This window comes from Theobroma cacao, chromosome 2, assembly GCF_053813885.1.
Source record: "Theobroma cacao isolate CCN51 chromosome 2, ASM5381388v1, whole genome shotgun sequence".
Lineage (NCBI taxonomy): Eukaryota > Viridiplantae > Streptophyta > Magnoliopsida > Malvales > Malvaceae > Theobroma > Theobroma cacao.
Genome location: NC_142640.1, coordinates 2872365 through 2895480, shown reverse-complemented (window position 1 = coordinate 2895480; position 23116 = coordinate 2872365). Strand labels below are relative to the sequence as shown.

The following is a 23116-nucleotide window of genomic DNA, read 5'->3' as shown; positions in this document are numbered from 1 at the left end:
TATTTAGGAAGTAAAAGGTTTGTGATATAAAAATAAAATATAAAATTTAAGATGTTAAAAAAAAAAGAGAGAGAAAATGGTTTAGATGAAGTAAGAAGCAACTTAAACCTGAACAATGAACTCTGAGTGGAACAGGACTAGACAAGAGGAAAACAAAGTCAAAGGCATTGCAGTGAGTGACAAGATTAGTTATAAAGAGTTTTGCCGTCGGGATTGTGCTTAACAATATTTTGACTTGAAAGAGTTTCAGCAGTATTTTTCAGCACCGTCTTCCTCTGTACTTTCTTTTCCTATTTGTTTTAAAAGTTTAATCGTCTGAAATCCTGTTAGAATCAATCATGGTGTATAATTTCTTAAATGCATCATTCGAACATGAGTACATAAGAAGAAACTTATTTCAGTTTCCAATACTAGATAAATAGGCAAGTTTTATGGTTTGGATGGCTAGTAATCTCAAATTTGAATCTTATTGGTAATCCACTGTTTAAGTTCACTTAATTAACCCAGATGATGTGCAACATATCTATCGGGATGTCCTTTTTGAAAGTAAAATGAATCTGATGGCACCTTGCATTGCTCAGGCTAATTATAACCTGCAAGTTCATGTGGAATTGTCTGTTGTTCTGGCATCACATTTTTCGTTTATGGACCAAACAGGAACCTTCTTTTCCATACCACACCACCCAGAACTCTAAATCCTTGCAAAATATAGTGTTACTGCCAAAATCCTAGTTTAGAGAGAGAGAGGCAGCATATAACTTTCAAAGGGACAGATTTGTCCATGTAGCAGTAAATGACACTGACAGACAAGCTTAAACCTTGTGCTTTTATAAATTCCTCCACTTAACAACACATTAAAGACCTTAAACATGTGGTAAGTAACACAATTATACTCCCATTATTAGATAATGGAAAGGATTGCAAGGCAGGAAGGAGCAGTTAAAAAAAAAACAAGGATACCTAAGGAAAAGACAGAACTCTCTCTCTGGGGTTTTGGCAGTGGTCTGGTCGCTATCCTTTTACTACTAATTAGCTACAGTACATTTGACTCCTCTTTTTACTCACAAGGCTGCCCAATGGACATATGTCTGCTTCAAAGATCTGTGCTAAATTTGGCAGAAATATTTTTTTAATCTTTTTATTGCGCTAAAAAAGATATAGCGGGTGCTTGCCATTCTTGCACACCAATTTAATAGTGTAAAAATACCAAACACTACTACACTAGAGCTGTCCCTTCTCTCTCCTTCTCGAGCCCCTACCGTCTTTACCTTGCCATTTAGTCTCTTTCCTGGCCTTTACTCTGTCATCTACTGCTCTACTTACTCTCTCTCTTATTTCATTCTTCATGATATTTAGTTTGTCTACTAATCTCAAACTAATTATAGTGTTTTAACAGATAATTATCAAAATTTCAGCATAGTAAAAGATTTTTTTTCCCTCCCAAGAAATAAAGGTGAAAAGAAAATAGGAGGAACCACCTCTGCAGAGTTCTTTTTGTATGTGGATGCATGGTGCCAAGAGATGAAATGGGAAAATATAAAATTTTTGCAGGAGCAACGTTTCAGGAAGAAAACCAACTTTTTTCTCTTATCAAAAGATGAAGTGGTTTCTTCTAAAAATTCCCCAAAAGCTACATTTTCCTTCTTTGCTTCTCTCAAACCTTTGTAAAATCTAACTCATTCTTCCATTTTGTTACAACCCCACCTCTTTTTTATCAGAAAATAATACTTAATAGATTCCTTCAAAATATCACCTTTCTTTACTTTACCCTATCCCCATATATTCAAAAGTAGTAGCTTCTACGCCTGTTGAAACCAGAAAAAAACACCTCCAGGCTTTAGCAAGAGAGATGGGTTGTGTTGCTTCTAGATTAGAGGAAGAAGAAGAAGTTGTGTCAATCTGTAGAGAAAGAAAACGCCTAATAAAGCTAGCAGTAGATAGAAGATATGCACTTGCAGAAGCACATTGTAGGTACTGTCAAGCTCTTTATGCAGTGGCAGCTGCTGTTAAGCTCTTTGTAGCTCGCCATTCTTCACCTTCTTCACCTTTCCTCATAACTTTTCCTCCACCTTGTCCACCTACACCGCCTGCTACAGACCAAAATATGATAACCAACCCAATGTTCCTCCAACAAAGACCTTCAGAGTCAACCCATGAAGCCATTGCTTGCGAGTCGTGTGATTCTTCAACAAGCTCAGGTACATCGGACGAAGAGACTAAAGAAGAGGTGGTAAGAGGAGAAGAAGAAGAACAACCTTGTGGGTACTTTTATATGCAAATGCCACCGCCAATGCCATCACCACAAAGAGATTTCGGTTGGGACTTTTTTAATCCATTTGATGTTGTTAGACCAGAGATTATAAGTGGATATAACAGGTGTTCTGATGATGACTTAAGAGCGGTGAGAGAAGAGGAAGGGATACCAGAGCTAGAAGAGGAAGGAGATAGCAAAGAGGAAGAGAAAAAAGTTGTCTTTGTTGAAGAAAAAGATACTAGCTGCAGGGAGCATGAAGAGAGTGAAAGTGGCCTGATTAAAGTAAAGGAGGAGACTCACGCGAGCCAAGGAGAGCAGAAAGGGCTAACAGGTATTGACAGCCCAGAAAAGGGAAGGGAGCTTTTAGAAGCCTTGAAGGATATTGAGGATCATTTCATTAGGGCTTATGATTCTGGGAAGGATGTCTCAAGAATGCTAGAGGCTAATATGGTTCATTTGCAATCTGGTTTGGAGGAAGTCAAAGGTGGGTACTTTTCTATTTCCCCCTTAACACATTTTGAGCTTCACTTGTGTTCTGTCTTTATTCGCAACATTCTCTCTGCTTTTTAATCTCCACCAAGCCTGTTTTGAAAAATATTTAGGTGGGTTTATTTTGTTCTACAAAAATTATTAATTTGCCTTTGAAGTTATCTTCTGCTTGAAATTTGTGGGTTATATGAGAAACAGGGGAGGACAATGTGGCCACGAGGAATTTCTCTTGTATGGTCTCAGGCTAGCTTTGCATGCGCCTTGGTTTTGATTTTTAGCCTGCTTTTCTCCAAGGTTGATGATATATTATTTTTAATTGGGATTTAATTTTTTCTTCTGAGTTTTAATTGGGATTTCCTTTCCTTGTTTCTTTTGATCCTTGTCCCGCTACCTTTGTTCCAAAAGTTAAAACATCTGTAACTTATTGTCCATAATCTTCTTCCTTGGGCCTTATACTGTTAATCTTTGTCATTTATTTGTGCAGAATAATCTCCTTTTATGTCTAGTTTTAGTTAACTGCATGGGTTATTGACTTGTGATTACCAGTAAAATTTGTTTACCTAGTCTTGGCATACCAGAAGAGAATTTACAATGCTTTTTCCATCATCTGAAACTTGTTTGAATTTCCTTCCAATTTCTTACTGTTCTTTGGCTTTTGTCATTGTTGCTTTGGACGTTCAGTATGTCACAGTTTATGTTTCTTCGTCATCCTCTCTGGGCCAAGATGTTAAATATCAAACCTAGCAATAATTTCTTTTTGCTTACAAAAGCTGGAAATTTCTGCGTCTTTATTCACTGCTTTTGCACATGCGTGTGCAACATTCAGTTGTTCCATTGTTATGATTACACCACAAAATTCCTCCTTTATCCTCCTGCTATGCTTTTCTCTTTTGTGACATCACAAGTATATGCTATAACTTACAAAACAGAAAAATTACTATAAATATATCCTCTGCTTTGAGCTGAATTTGATCAATGTTAAACATTCATCTCATAAAAAGTAATCATTCACTCTGTTCATTTTTGTGCAGAGAACTCAACTAAACTTATCCAGGCTATTACATGGCATCGGTCCACATTGTCCAAGCCTCCAACTTGTAAGAGTCTTGTGGCTTCCAGCTCAAAAGGTTCTTCGGTATGGACTGAATATAAGAATGATCTTTTTGATGAATATGGAGGAATGGATTCAGGAAGCCATTCGCTAACACTAGGAAGACTTTATGCATGGGAAAAGAAGCTTTATGAAGAGGTTAAGGTAAACCATTACTAATCAATATTGTTTTTGCAACGTTAATGAGCAGATAATAACAACTTTGGCTTACTCTTTTCAAGTTGGTAATGGTGGATTCTGGCTTACCAATCAGATTCATGTAAAGCTACTCTACTATACTTACACTTCTTATTTCCTTCCTGGTGTTGAGAACTACTCCTGAATATAACATCACAATCACAATATCGAGAACTAGTTCTGTATAAGACTTTCTGATGAGTTAACTATATCAGTAAAATGAGCAGTAAGTGTAGAAAATATGCTCCAGATAAAAGAACTCTTGCTTTATTTGACAGGCTGCAAATAGTATCAAACAAGTTAAACCATTATGTAGCAATGGTGTTGAAAGACACTTCTAACTGGTGATTCTAGAAGGAATTCTTGGTTCCAAATTCCAAAAGGATAGAATGTTGGTGTCCTATTCAGCATATGCTTGTGTCACTTAAGTTCTGCACCAAATAAAACTGCGAAAGATTCAAAAAAGAGATGGCCAACTTTTTCTTTGCTCATATTGTTGATCTTTTTGTTTCTACTTTTCTGTTTTGGCATTTGACATGTTAACTTACAATAGGCTGGAGACTGCACACGGAAAATCTATGAGAGAAAATGTTCTCGACTGAGAAACCAGGATGTGAAGGGATATGATGAGCTAACCATGGACAAAACCAGAGCTGCAGTAAAGGATTTATATGCTAGGATCTTGATTGCAATTCGAAGTGCTGAATCCATCTCAAAGAGAATTCAGAAATTAAGAGATGAAGAACTACAACCTCAAATTATTGAACTGTTAAAAGGGTAGGTCCTAATCTTCAAAATCCAGGCAGACTGCCTTGTTCATTTTCTTCTGCAATTCCCTTGGAATTTGATTCTACTTTTATTTTCTGCAGCCTAACACGAACCTGGAAAGTTATGCTTGAATCCCACGAAACCCAAAACAAGATCCTTTTGGAAGTGAAATCTTTTGCCTGCCCCACATATGGAAAATTCTGCAATGATTCTCACCGACTTGCTACACTTCAGCTCGAGGCTGAGCTTCAAAATTGGCGTGCTTGCTTTAAAGAGTATGTTGCAGCTCAAAGAGCATACATTGAAGCACTTCATGGTTGGCTAACCAAGTTCCTGGTCCCTGAAGTTGAATTCTATTCCAGAGGAAGGAGTTCTGCTGCACCATATGGAGCTAACGGACCTCCACTTCTTGTGATATGTTATCATTGGTTAAGTTCCTTGGAGGAGTTGCCAGATAAGGCAGTCACCTTTTCATTGAAGAGCTTCTCTAAGGATGTAAGGGCTCTGTGGGCTCAGCAAGGGGAGGAACAGCAACAGAAGAGGAAAGTTGATGGCATGGCTAAAGAACTTGATAGAAGGACTATGGCATTCCAGAAGGTGGAAACCCGGTTTCTGGAGTCCAAGCTTACAGATCATAAATCCGAACCAGAGATGGAACAGCGGAATGAATATCTGACAGAGAAGAAGGATCAGTTGGATATGTTCAGAAAGAGGTTGGATGTAGAGAGGGAGAAACACCACAATTACATGCAAGAAACACAAAGAATCATCTTAAATGGATTTCAGACAGGATTTTCTGCAGTTTTTGAGTCCTTAATCGGATTCTCCAATGCTTCTCTAAAGATGTACAATGACCTCATCACTCGAAGTGAAAATGCTGAAAAAGAGGGGAACCTATCATATATAGAGGGCTCTCAGGTAGAGGAAAACGGCAGCCGATGACATAAAGTGAACAAAGAGTTTTAAGAATCTGAGGTTAATGGTTTCTGCCTTTCTGTCGTCTACTTTGTATATTACATCATGTCGAAGCAGCTCGCTGAGACAAATTTATTTATGTTTCCATGTTTTCGTTTCTGATGAATAGCTAATTGTTCATTGTCACTAGATGTCTAATGTCTGCTGAAAATTATTTTGCAAGATCTTCAAATTTTCGGGTTTCCTATTCTTTTCTGGTTAGGACTGATTAAGTGAGAGGGCACTTTGTTTGAGCAACGAATCTCTTGGGAGTGCATCCATTTTCAATGAAAGTATTTGTATTTAGTGATAACTTTGACCTGCAGAATGCCCGAGAGCTGCACCTTTTGAGATTCTTTTCTTCTTTATTTTCTGTTCAACTGACCAAGTCCAATGGTGATGATTAGAATTTTGGCTTGTGACCCTTCTGCAAGTTTTGCATTTTGAAACAAATGGAATATTTTGCAATCTTAATCCATTAGGACATGCAGGCTTATAGGCATTTTGCATCCAAGTACATAAAGAACATTTCAGTCTCGACAAATCAATTCATAAGATAAGGACATGGCTTGTTCTATTATTTATAATTTGCCGGCAAAAGCACAATTTCTGCTCACATTTTGTTGAAAGGCACTCAATACAAAAGGGGTATCATGCCGGCATCTCATGTAAAGTTGGCACCAGTTCTGACGATCACTGTACCTTGTTCTAGAAAGTATAGGTTACTACTCTTATGGACACTGCAGAAGTATTATTTGAGACTGCTAAAGACAGCAAAATTCAAAGACACGAACAGGTTTCCTTTGACGCAATCTCAGACACACAACTACAAGAACCACAAGAATTGTCTTCTCCATTCCACTCTTCACTTTGTGTTTGATTTCACTCTGCCATCATCTAACATAATTCCACAGTGCATGGATGCAATAAGAAAGAAGCAGGCTCATTGCTACGATGTCAGTGATACAAAACCAACAAACTTTTTAGTAGGCATGCATCAAAGTAATGGGGCTACCCCATCAAACAAAAGAAAATTTTACATGCTGGAACATAACCTTTTTATCAGATTTTCAGAGGGATTGAAGTTTCACTATCTTCTATTTGTAGTTTTGTACAATATGCAATGATACACATCCCAAAAAAGCTTGGGTTATGATCATGCAAATGAATAATTACAAGTTTTACAATTTAAATTACAAAAACATTCTTTTATTAGTCCTACCTTAGATACAGAGAGACCAAGAATTGAGAGAAGAGTATAAACTCACTAACTACAGTAGCTGGGGAGTGTATTCCAAAAAATGGGACTACGTCTACCTGCAACCAGGTTTCAACAGCTGATCCCACCACTGCACCAGCAACAAGCCCCCCTATAGTTATTACTGTAGCCTTACCTGAAAAGAGGAGAAAAAAAAAGGGAAATGACTTCAGATATTTTCATCCAAACTGAAGTTTAAACAAATTTGAAATTTCGCACAACATATGCAGTCTAAAGTATTGGCATGCTTTGGCAGAAAGGTTCATAAAATCCCAAATGATGAACTTCCTTTTGCTTTAAAGGACTTCACAGCAAAGCCTCATTTCTACTAAAGAAAAGCTTAAAGAAGGTAGCTCAAAGAGAGAAATGGACCAAAAATTCTGACAAATCATTAGAAAGGGAAGCAGAACCAGTATCAGCAATGTAGAATGATTATAAAACCACTAGAAAATCATACTCTATGCATGATAGGAGGGAATTCAAAACTCTTCTAGTAATAAATCTTCACAAGCATACCCTACATAAACTGCTGAATGAAATCAAATGACTTGAAACAATCATTAATTTGACCTGAACCATAACAACATTTGTAGTAAAATTGCCAGCATCATATACAATGTTGTCACTTTGTAACAGATTGCAGCCCCTCTCCCCCACAGAGGGTTTTTTGGCTCTTCTCTCTTACTCCCCCACTTTCCTTTGATTAAGATGAAAAAACAACATAAATAGCAACTGCTGGACTTTAATATTTAACAAGAGTAACATATAATTAAAATTCTCTCGCAAGCAATAGAACCTATATGCAAGAAATCTCATTACCTAGCTTCACGTTCTTTTTGGTCATGAAATATAGGGAAGCTCCAAAGCTACTTGCTAAAATAAGCCCAGGAACATCAGGTCCAGCATAAGGAATCCCAGTCGATGTAGAAGCTCCATTTACATAAGTCAGAACCATAAGAGCTCCATATACTCCAGCTTGTATGCCCAATTCACCTGTAGATGGTGTTTCAACTGAAACAGGTAATTTCTTCGCAGTTGTCTGCACCCACTGAGGCATTGATCCCATTCTGGGAGGATTAACAGGTTTAACATCTGCATATCGAATGCTTCTATCCACAACTTTTCCTGCTCGGCGTTGAGTTAAGCTCCGCATAAGCAACATGTCATATGCAGCCTCAACCTAAAACACAATCCATAATACTAAGAAAATAAAACTACACAACCTTTGGAGAATTAATTCACTCACTGGAAAAATAAATAATAGTGATAACAGAGACAACGTAGAGTTAACAATGATCCGAAAAGCAACCACTGCATAGTCTTCATCTAGAAGATCTTAGTTAAGTGTGAACTTGAATAGATGAGCCACATTAAGTATCATAATTTCACTTCATTGAACAATATAACAATACTTCTTTAATCTAAAATATGGGACATGTCCTCCTGGCACTATCCTAATACATAGAACAATAACAAGTGGGAAATCAAACACCATAGAGAACAATCATCAGAAATTGGCACATCAGTATCAAATCTAATGAATGGACACAAAATAAAAACTAGTAGAATCTATATTTGAAAACAGAATAATTGTCAAATCTACAAATTCCGCATAACAGATAAAAAGCTAACATGTTCAAGAAACTTTTGGTAAGCCCATGCAATACCCAGGAGCGAAAATTCAAAATTTCTACCACTAAACTTATAAATATCCAAAATTCATCATCCAAAACCTCAAATTTTACCAACACAACACTGAAATTTAACACACATACAAATAAACTAGTTAGTCCAACACCAAGAAGCAAATTTTCAACATTTACACAAAAGGTTCAAATTCATCACCTAAATCTATTAAATTCATAAAATTTCAAAACTGAAAGAAGAAACGGCAATGAATAACCTGGGCAATAGCTTCCTGGTCATCCTTGATAGAGGCAACAATCGAATTCTTGGCGCGAAGAATATCATCAAAAGAAGCACTTTCGGACACTCCGAGGAGCTTGAGCGCGTTCTCAACAGACATCTCAAACGGAGCCGAGTCGTCAGCTCGTGAACCAGCTCGAGTGGCTAATGCTCCCCGGAAGTGGACGATTGTTGCGGCTCTCCACGGCTCGGTCTTTGCGGGTCTTAAAGAAGAGTGGGTTTGGTTAGGGAGGTGGACCGGCGGCCTGGGGATAGGGGAGACGGGAGTGAGACGGTTGGGCCGGACGGAGAGTGTGGCTGCAGCCATTGTGGCAAGAAATGAGAAACGCTTTGATATTTTTCCTTGTTTTTTTTTTTTTTGCAATTTTTGGACAAGAATGTAAGGTGAATTTTATCAAAGCATGGTGTGTGTCTTGCTAGTGAGTATGTCTTCACTTGGTGGGGACCGTTTGATTGTCTGACTGGCTGATTCTTGTAATATTTATAACTTTGCTTTTTTTTTGAATTATAAAATACCAAAAATTTTAGTTAATTAAAAAAATTCCAACCCAATTTTTTGTACAAAAGCAAGAAACTTGAGTCAGGCCAAAGGGGAAAAATCTGTGCTAGTAATACATATAGTTACAAGACTAAAATTTGTGGCCAAGAGAGTAAGTAGTGAGCACTGTGTACACGTCTCTGTTTCCCAGAAAGACATTTAACAAAACAAGAGAGAGAAGGAAGCATCATCTGGGGCAGGGTAGTCAGGCAGTTGAAAGGGCGTTACTTGACATAAGAGGAACAGCAGCATCAGCGAAAAGACATGTTGGCTATGAGTAAATGGTTCACGCTGACACCTTCTATCTCAAACAGGTATGGTAAGAGAGTTGGGTTTTTTGCCAGAGCTGATTCTGTTGAAGCCCATGCCAATGGAGGAGACAACAGCATCAAAAACAACGACAAGAAGAAGAAAGTTGTTGTGGTTGGCTCGGGTTGGGCTGGTCTCGGTGCTGCTAACCATCTCTGCAATCAGGTTTTTTTTTTTTTTATGGTCTATATTGCTTATAGAGGAGAAGCCTTCTTCTTTTGCTTGAAGCAACTTTCAGTTTAGGTGAAACGTCAAATGAGCTGTTGGGATGTTGTTTCAGGGATTTGATGTCACTGTTCTTGATGGTGGTGATGGTCTTGGCAATCCAGATAATGTCGGTATCCAAGGTAAACCAAGATGATTCTTTTTTCTTTGTTGTATTTTTAAATTGTTCTAAAATTAACTCATGTCGGTTGTCTTCTGCCATGATCAAGTTATACAATGTAAGCAAATGACAAAAACTCTATTTTCTGATTCCTTTGTTTGAAGGAGATAAACTGCCATTGCCAGGTAAAAACAAAAAAGATACAACAGAAGGCACGGTTTTCATTGATAAGAGCGGCTGCAAATGAATGTTGATGCTGAGCTTTTCACTGTGAACATTATTTCACATGAATACTATTATCTATGGAAATTTTATGGCTAAGTCGGCAGAAGTGCAAATGTTATACACAATGAACCAAAATTTTCTTTGTTCCTAACTTTGAGGCCCAAGCTGGTATAAGACTTATGGCATCTGATCAAAATACTTTCCTTAAATTTGATTCTCTGTTGTGTAGTGGAATGATTAATGTTGCTTCTCGATAATGATTTGTTTATCAGATTCTTTGGTTGAAGTTGAAGCCTGATCTCCTGTTTGAACCTTTTTTTTTTTTTTTGCTGGCTTAGGGTTTTGGTATCCTTATCAAAATATATTTAGCCTGGTCAATGAGTTGGGTATCAAGCCCTTCACAAGCTGGACAAGATCTGCAATGTATTCAGGAGAAGGGTTGGAGGTATTTACTATTAGTTTGCTCTATCAGTTTCTTTGCTGAACAGACTAATCTTTCCAACTAATTTAAGAGGTGTTATAATTGCATCCTTCAATAATTTTTAGTATCTGTTTGTAACTGAACTTGCAACTAAAGAAAACTTTTCTCGTCATTGTTAGAAGAATGATTGAAAAGTAATATCTCAAAAAGAGAAAAATATCTCCTGGAATTATGAAGCTCGAATAAATTTGCCTTTGGTTGTCTAAACAGATTTACGATCATTCTGCAGGTTGAATTTCCAGTATACCAGGAACTCTCTCAATTGCCAACTCCATTGGGAACCTTATACCACACTCAAGTATGTTCTTAATTGCATCTCCATGTTTTATTTGTCAGTCTGAAAAGTCAACGTTTGCGTTGATTAACATTTGTAAATTGTACCATTATTTGCAGTTTGCCCGGCTCCCTTTGGTGGATAGATTAACATCACTTCCTCTGATGGCTGCAGGCAAGTAGTGTGAATATGATTCATTGTCTTTCAAAAAAGTAATGGTGCTTTTCCAATGAGTGGCGATTACATGTTCGTTTGTTTTGCTAATTACAGTTCTCTGCTTTTTAATTGAATACTAGACTGATTATTTTTATGTGTGCTCGGATTGTGCCTGGACGTTATAAATAAACTTTTATGGCAGTATTTCTTTGTTTTCTATCTATTTCCTGTCATCAACTCAGCTGCTTCTTCTTTTTGCAGTAATTGACTTTGACAACACTGATGTTGCCTGGAAAAAATATGATCCAAGTAAGGATTTACAGTAGTAGGATCCAGCATTGAATGATTAGGTGTTACTTATATTAAATGAATCAAAGATGAACTTTTCAAATGACTTATTCAGAGGTTTAACTGGTAGTTACTGCAAGGGAGCTTTTTAAACAATTTGGATGCTCGGAGAGGCTCTATCAGGATGTTTTTGGTCCATTACTTCAAGTGGGTTTGTTTGCTCCAGCAGAGCTCTGTAGTGCTGCAGCTACTCTAGGGCTGCTATATTATTTAATTCTTGCCCACCAGGTTTGATTGTTTAAATTCTTCTCTAGAAATATTTTGACCTCTGGGAAGGGATTTAATAACTATGTCAATGTGTGTTTAATTCCAGTATTGATCAAGGAAATCTATTAAAAACGGTGACAGATGAGGCGTACTGGACCCTTAATCTACAGAGTATTTTCAGCAAAACTCATGTTCCTGTCACATGTAGTTGAAAAAATTTCCTGATCTTTGCTGAGATTCATATTTTAGTGTTCTAACTTATGTCAAAATCTCAGCCCCTATTCATATCTTCTGTCCTTAACTTAACTATATGAAAATATCTCCCTTCCTTTTGCATTGTCATTCTGATCTTTTATTTGCTATTTACTCAAATTGACTCTGTAAAGTTTTATTTCATGGATGGTTATAGAAACATTTCGATGTAGTATTTTGTCGTGGGACCACTAGGGAGAAGATTTTTGAGCCATGGGTCGAGTCTCTGAAGGCTAAAGGTTGTGAGATGCTAGAGGATAAAAAGGTGACTGATATCTTCTTCAATGAGGAAACAGGTTGCATAACTGAAGTAGTTTGTGGTAAGGAGACCTACAGTGCTGATGCAGTTATCTTGGCTGTTGGGATTGCCACACTTCAAGAAATTATCAAGAAAAGGTATGCTGTTCTGGACTTTCCTTACATAGGATTCATTTTCCTGTAATATATGCTGTTAATTTGAAACTGAAACTCCTAGTTTGAGTTTAATGTAGCTTTTAAATTACATTGAAAGTAAAGTCAGTGTCCTAATTTTTAAATTTTTTTCTTAACCAGAAGGTTATCTAGGCTTTTGTATTAACTAGACTAGGTTCTGCTCTAAACCTTTCGTAGAGTTTTAGAGCTTCAGTTGACCTCTGTTTTCTGCTATCCTGTTTAACTGGCAGTTGAGTACTGTTTAGTGCAGCATTGTATACACGGGAAGAGTTTCTGAAAGTTTTGAACCTGGCTGGCATAGATGTGGTTACTGTCAAGCTGCAGCTGGATAAGAAGGTGCATGTATAGATATTCTTCTCCCTACTCTTCTTTTTTTATTCCCTTATCTTCTTTCCCACATTTGTTCATCATCTAATTGCCTAAAATTCATTATGAAAGAGAATGAAACTGAATTTATAATAGCCATAATATAGGCATTTTCTTTAGTGAATTTGCTTGTTTTATTTTTTATGGTCTAATTGTTTTCACTGAAAACTGGTTCTCTGCTTAGATTGTATACCCATCTATGCACTTATCTGATACGTACTTGCTATATGTTCTAGAGAAATTTGACTACGATTTACTAAATCAAGCAAATATTTTAAGATATATAACCTCAGTGTCCTTCAATTTGTCATCACAAATCATTGCTGCAGAAAGCATGTTATTGGTCATTCAATCATATTGATAGCTGTGTATAAAAATCATACTAGTCATGCTGCATCAAGACTGCAATTTAGCAGAGTGCCAGAGTTGATATTATGTATTGAATATACCAGGTTGCCATCCCAAATCCTAGCAATGCTTGTGCTGGATTTGATGATTTATTCGGGTGGACCTTCTTTGACTTGAACGTAATTCATGATAAGCATAAAGATGATCCAGTAACAGTATTACAAGCTGATTTTGTAAGTCTTGCATTCAAATATGGATTTTACTGTGTATTGATATGAAAGAATTTTGAAAATTGCAAGCTGTTGTCATCATTTGTTCTACTTTTATTTTGCCATGCAGTATCATGCCAATGAGTTGTTGCCTTTGAAGGATGAGCTTGTAGTTGAAAAAGTTATGTCATATCTTTCTAAGTGCATAAAGGACCTTGAGGGTGCTACTGTGGTGGACGAAGAAATTCAAAGGTTTCCAAAAAGATTGACTCATTTCTTTCCAGGTGAGCTTCTAAAAGCCTGTTCTTGATCAGTAAATCCAAAGAACTTCAAAACAGATCACGGGGATCATGTTAGTTACATGTAACGTAGTGTGTACGAGGGGGAAAAGACGGTATGCTTCATGATGATGCATGAAAAACCATGAATCAACTTGATCTGATCTATACATTTAGATGCTTTTGCTTTGCTCTAACTTAGAAGAATTAATATCATGCTTTTTGGCTTCTTGAAAAGGTTTGTATAAGTACATGATGCGTGGCTCTACATCTTATCCTAATTTGTTTATGGCTGGAGACTGGATCATAACACGACATGGTTCTTGGTCACAGGTTGCTTTACTGATCTCAAATTTTGATAGCATCATATATGAACTACATACGTAGTTCGAACATGTTTTCTTATATATTTCCTTGCTTTATAGGAGGATTCGAACATGTTTTCTTATATATTTCCTTGCTTTATAGGAGAAATCTTACGTCACGGGACTTGAAGCTGCAAATCGAGTGGTAGATTATCTTGAAGTAGGGAACTTTGCCATAATAATTCCTGTGGAGGAAGATGAGCCTCACATTGAAGCACTTCGCACCTTAAATAGAAGACTTAACGAGATTATCAGCCAAGTTCCGTTGTCTGGTTATTTTCTTCAATAAGTCTAATACAATTAATGTAAACAAACTCACACATCCATACAGAAGAATGAAACTACCAATATGGCCATTATGCAAAGCTAAAAATACTTATTATTAACTTTCAATATTATCATGTTTACGGAAACAAATTTCTTTTATCTTTCCATGTATTGTACATAAGTTTACAAGGGCCTTCGTGTTCAAATGAAGCAGGGATGGATCCATAAAATTAATCATTAAATAATCTTTTCAAGTTCAAAAGAGGATCAAGATTGCTTACAATAAACATCAGCCTGCTTTTGATGTTCTTACCACCGGCGGCAGGGCAACTGAATTGAGGTTCTTAGAATAGGGAGTCCACAAGCCAAATCCACCCTTACTCTCTTTCATACTACTACCACTTCCCTTAAACTCACTCAAACTTTTTACCCACTCTACTTTAGAAGAATGCTCCCTAGTATGTGGGTGCAAGACAAATAATGAATTGTACTCACAATTTGGAAACATAAAGAACTTGAACAAGCCTTTTAACCTGTATACGACGTAGCCAAAGCTCAGCTGGTCTCTTGGTGTGAAGAGATTGACCTCATTGAACCACAAGCAGTTAAACAAGTTATTCAGTGCAGTGTGTTCCCTTATAATTATGGCTCCCTCAGGCACATCTGCATTTGTTTTTCATGTTAGTAACACGAAATATTAATTGCATCAACAGAACTATAACAAAATGTCATTTATCCTTTATCATTTCATTGCAAGGGCATGCACTTCACTACTTAAAAAGAGACAATACTTCTAAATATCATATGAGAATACTGTCTCCCTTCATACCGCTAATAGTATTTTTCTTCAAACTCCATGGCTCCATTCCCTCATAGTAATATATCTTCATCTGCAGATCAATAAGGGGTCTGGCATATCGCTTTCTCCGCTTGTTTGCATCAGCATCCTCATATACACTCCGATGATATTTGTGCTGAGCAATAGCATAAGTATGCTTCCCACGCCATAAGTATCTGCCAATAGAAAATAATTCTCATTATCTGAATGTTTCTGCATCGAGATAATAATTCAAACTCCATATAGCTAAGAAGAAAATAAATCAATAAATATATCAATGTTCATGATGTAAGCTTTAATAAATCAAAAACATGAGAATATACCTAAGCATATCAATGTCCTTAATAATTCAAAAACATGAGATATATATATCAATGTTCATGATGCATGCTACCCTAAAATAAAAAAAGATTGTATTTCCCCTCTTTCATTTATAAGGAAAAAAATATGCAAACTGCAAAGTTCTGAATAATTCAATAACACGAGAATATACCTTTCGAGGATGAGCAATGGATCAACTATCAGCTCCATTTTACCATCAATCCAAATGCTGTACTGTGCTTGAGGGAATAACCTGTGGGTTAAAATCTTCGGAACCTTCCCATTTCTTCTAGGCTCATCATAAGGTGGATGCTTCAATGGGATAAGACGCCATATGCCCACCCACATCCCCTTATCATTATCCTTCCTGATGGTCACATTTTTTTTAATAAATTTGAGAGATACTTCATCAACAACCATCAGAAAACAGAAGAGCTTCCTAGAACGAAGACTTATATTTGATGGCTGATGAGGTACATCATATCCATCAAAAATCCCAGATGCAACCACAAACCTACATTTCTTGACATATTCGACATCCACAGGATTCATGTCAGCACCACCATTTTGCAGAAATCCACAGTGCACCTGAAGGGAAAATTATATAATACACAACAAAATTACTTTATTTTATTTTGAGCCACCTAAAAGAGGTGACAGAATATGAGAAAATTTTCATCCCCAAAATATATGAAACCTGACAAGTAATTAGGGGTAAAAAAATCCTTTTTATCCCAAACCATAATTCGCCTCAGTTACGATACCTATATGAATGAGAGCAGGGGACTAAAAACAAATGAAATAAGTTCTACCTTCATACTGGGCTTCAATTTAAAACTCTCTTCTCTTTGCAGCCAGCTTTGGTTACCTCCAAATAATGGGAAGGATTGAGATCCATTGTTAACTAAATCCTCTCCCTCAATGTAGGTTAGATCTTTAACAATTACATCTGGTGTTCGTCCCTCTGGAATAACTATTTTGTCAGGGTCATCAGCTACTGGAATTGAACAACCTATTTGATTAATTTACAATCAGTATCACTCATATAAAAACAAAGAGATCAGCATTTTGAAAAGAAAAAAGTCTGCATAATCTTACGATGTTGTGCTTTTGGAACAAATCCAAACACATCCAATGCGATAAATACCTTGCCTTCTTTATTACAAATAGCTGCATATGAAGGAAACAATATATTGTCTCAAACCAATGACACAACATGGCTGCGATTTGAGATTCAAAATTTTACATTGCACAGGACATTGTTCACTAAGCATGGAAATAACCTTGACATATGATAAGCCATGACTACATCAAGAGTTAGTGGTGAACACAAAAACAGGAAGCAAAAGCAACTCCTGACTTATTTGGAAACTTCCTAATACAGAAAAGAACCACCAATCTTCTTCCCAGTATTTATAATTAATTAATTAACTAACTACAAAAGATGTCACTTTGTCTAATATGAAACTACCAAAGCAAACATAGACAAAATTAAAGTACGGAACCTTACCTGAAAAGAATGAAAATGAAGATTGGCAAGACCAAACATGAAATAATAATACAATAAGAATAAGAAACATCCATAGAATGCCTCCTACAAGAACCAATCGAACAAAGCCCTGCTTCCAAACAATCTTCATTGGATTATCTTGTCCCAATCTCCCGGAAGAAATTAAACCACCTGCATCATCTGCATCACCACAATAAAGAAATCCACAAAACTACATCTCATCAAGCAATCCCAAAACTATAATCCATAAAATGAAGCAGGTAACATATAGAAATTACCCTCCATTAAAAAGATAAATCGTAGAACATAAACCAATGCCACAATCATAACCCAGTTGTTCAATGCATCGACTGATAAGGAAAAATTAATAGAATTAGCTTACCTTTACCAAATGGGCGTTGAGTATTACGGTCTGCTCTACGGTTTAACCGAAAAGAAACAGGCCGTTGGAGCTCACTATCCATTATTACGCCACTTCTCACCTCATCACCAATCAAAAACTTGAAAAATATCTATAAAAAGATGAAAAATAAACAACGAAAGTCACTAATCAAGCACCCTTTTGTTAAATCCACAAAAAAAGCGAAACTTTAACGAATGTACCTCAAATACAGATCCCAGAAAAGCATTTTAAAAGAAGAAAAAAAAAGAAGATTTTTGAGGGACAAACGTGTACGTATCAAAATATAAAACAAAACCCAGTTCCAAGGAGAGAGCGAGAGAGAGAGAGAGAGTAAGAACTAAGAAGTAACTTACGGTTTGGAGTGTTGGAGACAATAGTTATTGCCCTTAGCCCCAACGTAAATAAATCAGGGAAAAAAATAAAAAAAAATTCGGCCAACAAAAAGGTTGAAGTTTTTTTTTATTCAGACTCAAATCTAAGAACAAAAAGGAAAAGGGAAAAACCAATTAACACTGTTCAGTTTTCATGATTAAGAGTCCGAGAGTAACACGATAACGACACCGTTTCTATCCATGAAGCGGAAAAGGACAAGTCACGAGAGAGATGGAAGATGAGTGAAACTGTGAAAGGTCGGTGCTTTGTGCCTGCTTTGTTTCAACTTGAAGCAACTTGGGTTATGGTCTTTGCAAACTCATTTAAATTGGGTTCGCCCCAAAATTGTTAAACGGCCCAATTTAATTAATTCTAGGGCCCATGACTCGGCCCAAGTTTAGTCCGATCTCTTTCGCTATCCATCTTTGGCGGCTAACGGCTTGTTTCCGCTATATTATATATTCTCTTTAAATTAAAAAAAACTCCGAAAAAAGAAAAAGGAAAAATCCTCCTTGAGGAACTGCAATCCCTAACCCTAAACCCTTGACCGACTTCAGTTTATTGACAACTTTCCCCATTGTTTCTCAGTTTTGTTAAATTACTGATTCGGTTTCTTTCGGATTACGATCAGCCATGGACGTTGACCATTACAGCGTCCTGGGATTACCTTCCGGCGAGGAAGGAGCCAGTTTAACCCCAAAGGAAATCACCAAAGCCTACAGAGAAAAAGCCCGCGATCTGCACCCGGATAAACGCAAAGACGATCCAAACGCCCATGAAAACTTCATAAAGCTGAAATCATCCTACGAAATTCTCATTGACGAAAAAGCCCGAAAGCTCTTCGATGATCTCCTTCGGGTGAAACGTGACCAGCAACGCCGTTTTGCTCAGCAGGACTCGAAACGGCGGAAAATGATGTCGGACTTGGAAGATAGAGAGCGTGCCTCGTTTGCTCCGGATCCCAGTGTGAAGGCTAAAGCGGAAGAGGAGAGAATTGCGAGGAAATTGAAGGAGGAGATTGCGAGGATACGTGCTATGCACGCGAATAAAGGAGCGAGTACAGGGACGGGTCCAGGTTTGAATAAAGAGACCGTATCGAAAGAAGGGAATAATGGGGCCGGAGGCGGTGTGGGGTTAAATAAAGAGAAGATTTTGAAGGTTTCTTGGGAGAAAATTGGGGAGGATTATACAGCACAGAAGTTAAGGGAATTGTTTTCCAGGTTTGGGGAAGTTGAGGATATTGTAATCAAAAGTTCCAAGAAAAAAGGGTCTGCTCTTGTTGTCATGGCTACTAAGGAGTCAGCTGTAAGTTATGTTCTTTTGTGTGATTTTATTATTTATTTGCTTATTTTGTTTTATTTTCTTAAAATTTCCCTTTTTTTTACTTTGTAGATTGCTGCTACAGGAAGTGTTAGTGGGAGTCTATCCAATCCATTGCTTGTTGTCCCTCTTAAACCAGCTGTTGTCTCAGATTTCCCAGCTCCACAGAAAGCCGAGGAAACTGATCTTTCCAGTAATTTGGTTGGGGCTGGTTACCAAGCTTTTGAAGATGCTGTTTTTCAGAAACTGACAAAGGTATGAACTTGTCGCCATATTTTTCATTCTGTATTGTCAGTCGTTTGGAGATTAATTCTTAATATCGCAATTCATTTTCCATGTTAGTCTATACTTTTGCTGCACTTGCATATATTATCAGATTCTGTGAGCAAAATGTTAAGTTTGGTGACTAAACTAGATATTCATTTAGAACATTTGTTTTACCTAAGTAGTAAATCAGAGTAACTTGACATTTGCCATTGTGGAGTGAGGATGGGTACTCTCGCTGTTCTGGTGCAGTGATATATAGTTTTATTGGCAAGAGATCTTGATTTTGCCGAAGTATTTGCGATTTTGCCATATATTTGCCTTTTGGGCCACAGATAGAGGATTCTATAGTAACTAAATTAGCAGCGCAGAGAATATGAGGACAGCTGACGTGAACTGCTTGTGTAAGGAATTGTTGTAAGAGAAACCATGTAACTTCATATATTACTAGACATGAAGTATTTCCACGTGCTCATATTCTCCAGGAATTTTTTGCTTAGTGATCTCAGTTTCATTTTAGTATTTTTTCCATTCTTGGCATAGTTTGTGTTCTCTTGGCTGTAAACTTTTGTTAGTAAGTCATGTCTTAGGTTTATTCTGAACCACCCCCCACCCCCCCCCCCCCCCCCCCCCCCCCCCCCCCCCCCCCCCCCCCCCCCCCCCCCCCCCCCCCCCCCCCCCCCCCCCCCCCCCCCCCCCCCCCCCCCCCCCCCCCCGCCCCCGCCTGCCCCCCTTTCCTCCCCAAGTAATATCCTATGTTGATTGTTTGAGGATATTTGGTGTAAAATGGATATTTGGGTAGGAAATTTGGTATGGTTTTGGCTTTCTTTTTTTTTTCTCTCTCTAGTGGGTTGGGGAGTTGAAGTCCTGAATGGAGTTTGAACTAGCCATTTGCAGTTAATTATATTGTCAACTAGTATATTTTTGCCAATGTAAGTCTTAGACATTATAGTATGGAAAGAAATCTATACATTGTAGACTTTTTCAAATCTTCTATGGGTAGCAATTATGTGATCTAGCTGTTTCGCATGATTAAGATGTGGTTGTGAATTGCATCTGCCAAGGATTGGTGTGGGATACTATCTGTCATATCCTGTTTAAATGAATTATTTGTTCATTTTTGTACTAGTAGCATTTTTAAAGTTTCTGATGTACATGTAATTTGAAATTATCATGTGTTTAATTTAACAATCTGTTTCCTTGTTCCTGTATATTTCTCTCTGTGCCTCATATTTAATTCTGAACAGGCTGCTGAAAAACAACAAAAATGACCATTCAAAGGCTTTGAGGTAGAGACTCTCAAATGCATCAGTGGCTTATGATCCTCAGAAATTCTATGTAAAGGTACTTCAGGAAACACATGATCCATGTGTTGTCATTTTATTTTCATTTGCGAATAAGGGATGGTTAGTGTTTATGTTTATTAGTTACTGGCAATCATATTTCAGCTACATGTGCACAAATCCCAGTCAAGCTTGTGATTCACTTGACAATGGCGCTTTGATGGGAGCACAGTTGTTATTAGGGGCTCTGGATGACCCCTTTCCTTGATTCAAAGTTCACATTCATATCACTCAGCTGCTGAATCGTGAATTCTTGGACCCTAGAACCAACAGATTAACAGTCATCGTGGATAATCACATTGTAGAAAAACGTTCCAATGTCTTCTTTCAACATTATGCATAACTTTTAAGTGCGAAGGGTTGGCATTGGAATTTGTTTTGCCTGTTAACTTTTCAACTCCAAGTTTCGATGATTAGAGCCTGTATTTCTTTTATCTAGCTCAAGTCCAAGATTTATTTCTTATTGAATTTCTGGCAACTAGATTAATAAATGTATATGGTATAGAGCCGGTTAAATTTATGAGAATCATTCTTATCTTGGTACATATAGTAGTCATACAGAATAAAAAAAAAAAAAACCTTTATTATGTTATCAAGTTGCGACGAAGTTGCTGGCAAACCAGTTACAAGAACAATGATATTAATGCAAAGATTATGATTCTGCAAGGCTAGAGCCCCAACATTACATACTAAGCAGAGTCTACAATTCAAGCATGTTTGATGGTTTGCACAATAAGTCAAGTCCCAGCAATCGCTAAACATTACTCGTAATCTTCCTCTTATTACCTCCTTTCTTCTCTGCTATTTGTCAACCGATGTCTCTCAACTTGTCCAAACTCTTCCAAAATCCCTCAACAAGAAATGCATAAATCCAACGAGGTAGTATTTATATTTGAAATTAACAAGAAATGCATAAATCCAACGAGGTAGTATTTATATTTGAAATTAAGTAACAGTCGTTGCCTAAGTGCAGAAATACCCTGTCATTATCAAGGTTGAAGTCTTCGTGATATTGGCAATCTGCTCTCGTTGTGGGGATCAGTGTTCTTAGGGTCCATTTCATTGATTTCACGTTTTAACCGGTACCTGATACGATTGAATCTTGAATTGCGTGACACTTGAACTGGCGGATGAGCAGTTATCCTGGATTGTTGCACTGTTATAGAAATACTCCAATGGTCTTCTATTCTTAATAGTTATGTTGTCTTGCATGGTTACGGGTATATGTTTTCAGAGCAAAAGGCTGTGTCAACTGTTTTAACTCTTTCGACGTCAAATTAGCTTTTACTTTCAGATTTTTACTAGGAGTGTCCTGCTTCATAGATGTAATAGTAATACTATGGCATGATTCATTAATAAAATGATCATTTTTCCCATTCAAAGAAAGAAAAGTGGCTTTGATAGCAGCAAAGGCAAAGCGCAGCTCTTATTCCTTTACTACATATGGTAGTAATATTTATTCTGTCGAAGGAAACAGTAACATGCATTACATAATCAACATTTAGGGAAGCAGAGCCACCCCTTTTGTTTCTCTTCCAATGTAACAGCTGCAACTACTGCATGCTTGGATTTATAATTACTCATGCATCAACAACTTGTCTTTAGAGTCTCATCGACTTTCCTAAATCGGAATGGTCATCCATACTCGCTGAGAACTAGACGTTAGTTCACCAAAACCAGATGAATACACTCCTAAATATTTGCATGGATCACAGCCCGGATGTCAACAGGCAAGTTTATAGGGGAAACCATCAAACGCCTTAATCTGAAACCAGATGAATACACATGACAGGTTACAAAGTACGGATTTTTTTTTTTTTTTTGAAAATTGAACTTGAATCGTATACAATACCATCCTTGAAGTTCATAGGAGCCAGAGTCACTGAAACGCCATAGCTTAGTGCCCATTTTTCTTGGACAACATCAATCGGGGCAGGTTTTCTATCTGCCTCTGCCTAGAGCTAACCCCCCACCACCAAAACCCCCAGCTGATAGCTGGAGATGATTTTGATAAGAACACAAAGAGAAGAAGCAACAGAATAGCTATTTTTTGGTCTTCGATTACATTGCTGTTATTGGAGATTTTTGGATGCCGATTGCCTCAACTTCAGTTCAATTTAATAGAGGTCAGGAATAATGTGCCTGAGTACTTTTGGTAGCATGTCAAATTTATGCATGCTTGAACATTGGAAATTTTTGCTTCACACATTGCTATAACTTCTCTTCCCACCTCGAAAGACCAAAACATTCACATAATGGAGCAAGAAAAACTTATTTCTGCTTCAATCTGTCAAACATATTACTCATACATTTCATGCATTCAGACTATAAACCCTTCGTTGAATCATGCTCGGTACTTCAAACTACTTGATTGTTATAATTGACATAATATTTAGGATTTTATTTCCATTCCCATTTGATTAATTAA

At 37.2% G+C, this 23116-nt stretch overlaps 5 protein-coding genes across 12 annotated transcripts; 3 read left to right on the top strand and 2 right to left on the bottom strand.

Annotated features, from left to right (window-relative positions):
* The first annotated feature begins 1790 nt into the window (after positions 1-1790).
* LOC18607508 (protein ALTERED PHOSPHATE STARVATION RESPONSE 1-like) lies at positions 1791-6066 on the top strand. Its single transcript, XM_007041706.3, has 4 exons — positions 1791-2738; positions 3775-3998; positions 4585-4808; positions 4901-6066. The coding sequence occupies exons 1-4, from the start codon at positions 1850-1852 to the stop codon at positions 5739-5741; spliced, it is 2178 nt and encodes a 725-aa protein (XP_007041768.1). The 5' UTR covers positions 1791-1849; the 3' UTR covers positions 5742-6066.
* A 239-nt stretch (positions 6067-6305) lies between these two features.
* Positions 6306-9391, bottom strand: LOC18607507 (chaperone (DUF3353)). 3 transcript variants are annotated; one of them, XM_007041703.3, is made up of 4 exons: positions 8915-9391; positions 7831-8191; positions 7022-7147; positions 6306-6702 (listed from the first exon to the last, which is right to left on the bottom strand). In XM_007041703.3, the coding sequence occupies exons 1-4, from the start codon at positions 9242-9244 to the stop codon at positions 6647-6649; spliced, it is 873 nt and encodes a 290-aa protein (XP_007041765.3). In that variant the 5' UTR covers positions 9245-9391; the 3' UTR covers positions 6306-6646. The 3 variants fall into 3 exon arrangements, with proteins under 3 accessions (XP_007041765.3, XP_007041764.3, XP_007041766.3); XM_007041702.3 differs by having other exon boundaries at positions 6306-6650; positions 8915-9389; XM_007041704.3 differs by lacking the exon at positions 6306-6702 and having other exon boundaries at positions 6821-7147; positions 8915-9387.
* Positions 9392-9507: 116 nt separating this feature from the next.
* Positions 9508-14476, top strand: LOC18607506 (uncharacterized). 4 transcript variants are annotated; one of them, XM_088803286.1, is made up of 13 exons: positions 9516-9949; positions 10065-10131; positions 10673-10779; positions 11045-11113; positions 11209-11263; positions 11507-11554; positions 11664-11821; positions 12210-12448; positions 12730-12826; positions 13303-13431; positions 13538-13691; positions 13924-14018; positions 14154-14476. In XM_088803286.1, the coding sequence occupies exons 1-13, from the start codon at positions 9740-9742 to the stop codon at positions 14337-14339; spliced, it is 1614 nt and encodes a 537-aa protein (XP_088659412.1). In that variant the 5' UTR covers positions 9516-9739; the 3' UTR covers positions 14340-14476. The 4 variants fall into 4 exon arrangements, with proteins under 4 accessions (XP_088659413.1, XP_017970906.2, XP_088659412.1 ...); XM_007041701.3 differs by having other exon boundaries at positions 9519-9949; positions 12730-12820; XM_088803287.1 differs by lacking the exon at positions 13924-14018 and having other exon boundaries at positions 9508-9949; positions 14154-14322.
* A 58-nt stretch (positions 14477-14534) lies between these two features.
* Positions 14535-17898, bottom strand: LOC18607505 (Sept9 (DUF616)). 2 transcript variants are annotated; one of them, XM_007041700.3, is made up of 8 exons: positions 17743-17898; positions 17369-17498; positions 16987-17166; positions 16575-16646; positions 16289-16488; positions 15649-16064; positions 15147-15331; positions 14535-14980 (listed from the first exon to the last, which is right to left on the bottom strand). In XM_007041700.3, exons 2-8 carry the CDS (start codon positions 17448-17450, stop codon positions 14607-14609), a joined length of 1509 nt encoding a protein of 502 aa, XP_007041762.3. In that variant the 5' UTR covers positions 17451-17498; positions 17743-17898; the 3' UTR covers positions 14535-14606. The 2 variants fall into 2 exon arrangements, with proteins under 2 accessions (XP_007041762.3, XP_017970907.2); XM_018115418.2 differs by lacking the exon at positions 17743-17898 and adding an exon at positions 17590-17718.
* Positions 17899-18252: 354 nt separating this feature from the next.
* LOC18607504 (DNAJ heat shock N-terminal domain-containing protein) lies at positions 18253-21126 on the top strand. 2 transcript variants are annotated; one of them, XR_001926850.2, is made up of 4 exons: positions 18253-19066; positions 19154-19336; positions 20593-20689; positions 20794-21126. XR_001926850.2 is itself a non-coding variant. In XM_018116585.2 (3 exons), exons 1-3 carry the CDS (start codon positions 18395-18397, stop codon positions 20614-20616), a joined length of 879 nt encoding a protein of 292 aa, XP_017972074.2. In that variant the 5' UTR covers positions 18253-18394; the 3' UTR covers positions 20617-21126. The 2 variants fall into 2 exon arrangements, 1 of the variants encoding a protein (XP_017972074.2); XM_018116585.2 differs by having other exon boundaries at positions 20593-21126.
* Positions 21127-23116: the final 1990 nt, after the last annotated feature.

Coding starts and splice junctions, on each gene's coding strand:
- LOC18607508 (XM_007041706.3), top strand. CDS start 1,850: ATGGGTTGTGTTGCTTCTAGATTAGAGGAAGAAGAAGAAGTTGTGTCA. Junction 2,739..3,774: donor TGGTTTGGAGGAAGTCAAAG/GTGGGTACTTTT, acceptor ATTTTTGTGCAG/AGAACTCAACTAAACTTATC. Junction 3,999..4,584: donor AGCTTTATGAAGAGGTTAAG/GTAAACCATTAC, acceptor AACTTACAATAG/GCTGGAGACTGCACACGGAA.
- LOC18607505 (XM_007041700.3), bottom strand. CDS start 17,450: ATGGATAGTGAGCTCCAACGGCCTGTTTCTTTTCGGTTAAACCGTAGA. Junction 16,647..16,986: donor TTCATTTTCATTCTTTTCAG/GTAAGGTTCCGT, acceptor CTTCATATGCAG/CTATTTGTAATAAAGAAGGC. Junction 14,981..15,146: donor GAAGAAAAATACTATTAGCG/GTATGAAGGGAG, acceptor AAACAAATGCAG/ATGTGCCTGAGGGAGCCATA.
- LOC18607506 (XM_088803286.1), top strand. CDS start 9,740: ATGTTGGCTATGAGTAAATGGTTCACGCTGACACCTTCTATCTCAAAC. Junction 9,950..10,064: donor CTAACCATCTCTGCAATCAG/GTTTTTTTTTTT, acceptor ATGTTGTTTCAG/GGATTTGATGTCACTGTTCT. Junction 13,692..13,923: donor ATTGACTCATTTCTTTCCAG/GTGAGCTTCTAA, acceptor CTTCTTGAAAAG/GTTTGTATAAGTACATGATG.
- LOC18607504 (XM_018116585.2), top strand. CDS start 18,395: ATGGACGTTGACCATTACAGCGTCCTGGGATTACCTTCCGGCGAGGAA. Junction 19,067..19,153: donor TGGCTACTAAGGAGTCAGCT/GTAAGTTATGTT, acceptor TTTACTTTGTAG/ATTGCTGCTACAGGAAGTGT. Junction 19,337..20,592: donor TTTTTCAGAAACTGACAAAG/GTATGAACTTGT, acceptor AATTCTGAACAG/GCTGCTGAAAAACAACAAAA.
- LOC18607507 (XM_007041703.3), bottom strand. CDS start 9,244: ATGGCTGCAGCCACACTCTCCGTCCGGCCCAACCGTCTCACTCCCGTC. Junction 8,192..8,914: donor ACCAGGAAGCTATTGCCCAG/GTTATTCATTGC, acceptor ATTGTGTTTTAG/GTTGAGGCTGCATATGACAT. Junction 6,703..7,021: donor CTCCCCAGCTACTGTAGTTA/GTGAGTTTATAC, acceptor CTGACATCGTAG/CAATGAGCCTGCTTCTTTCT.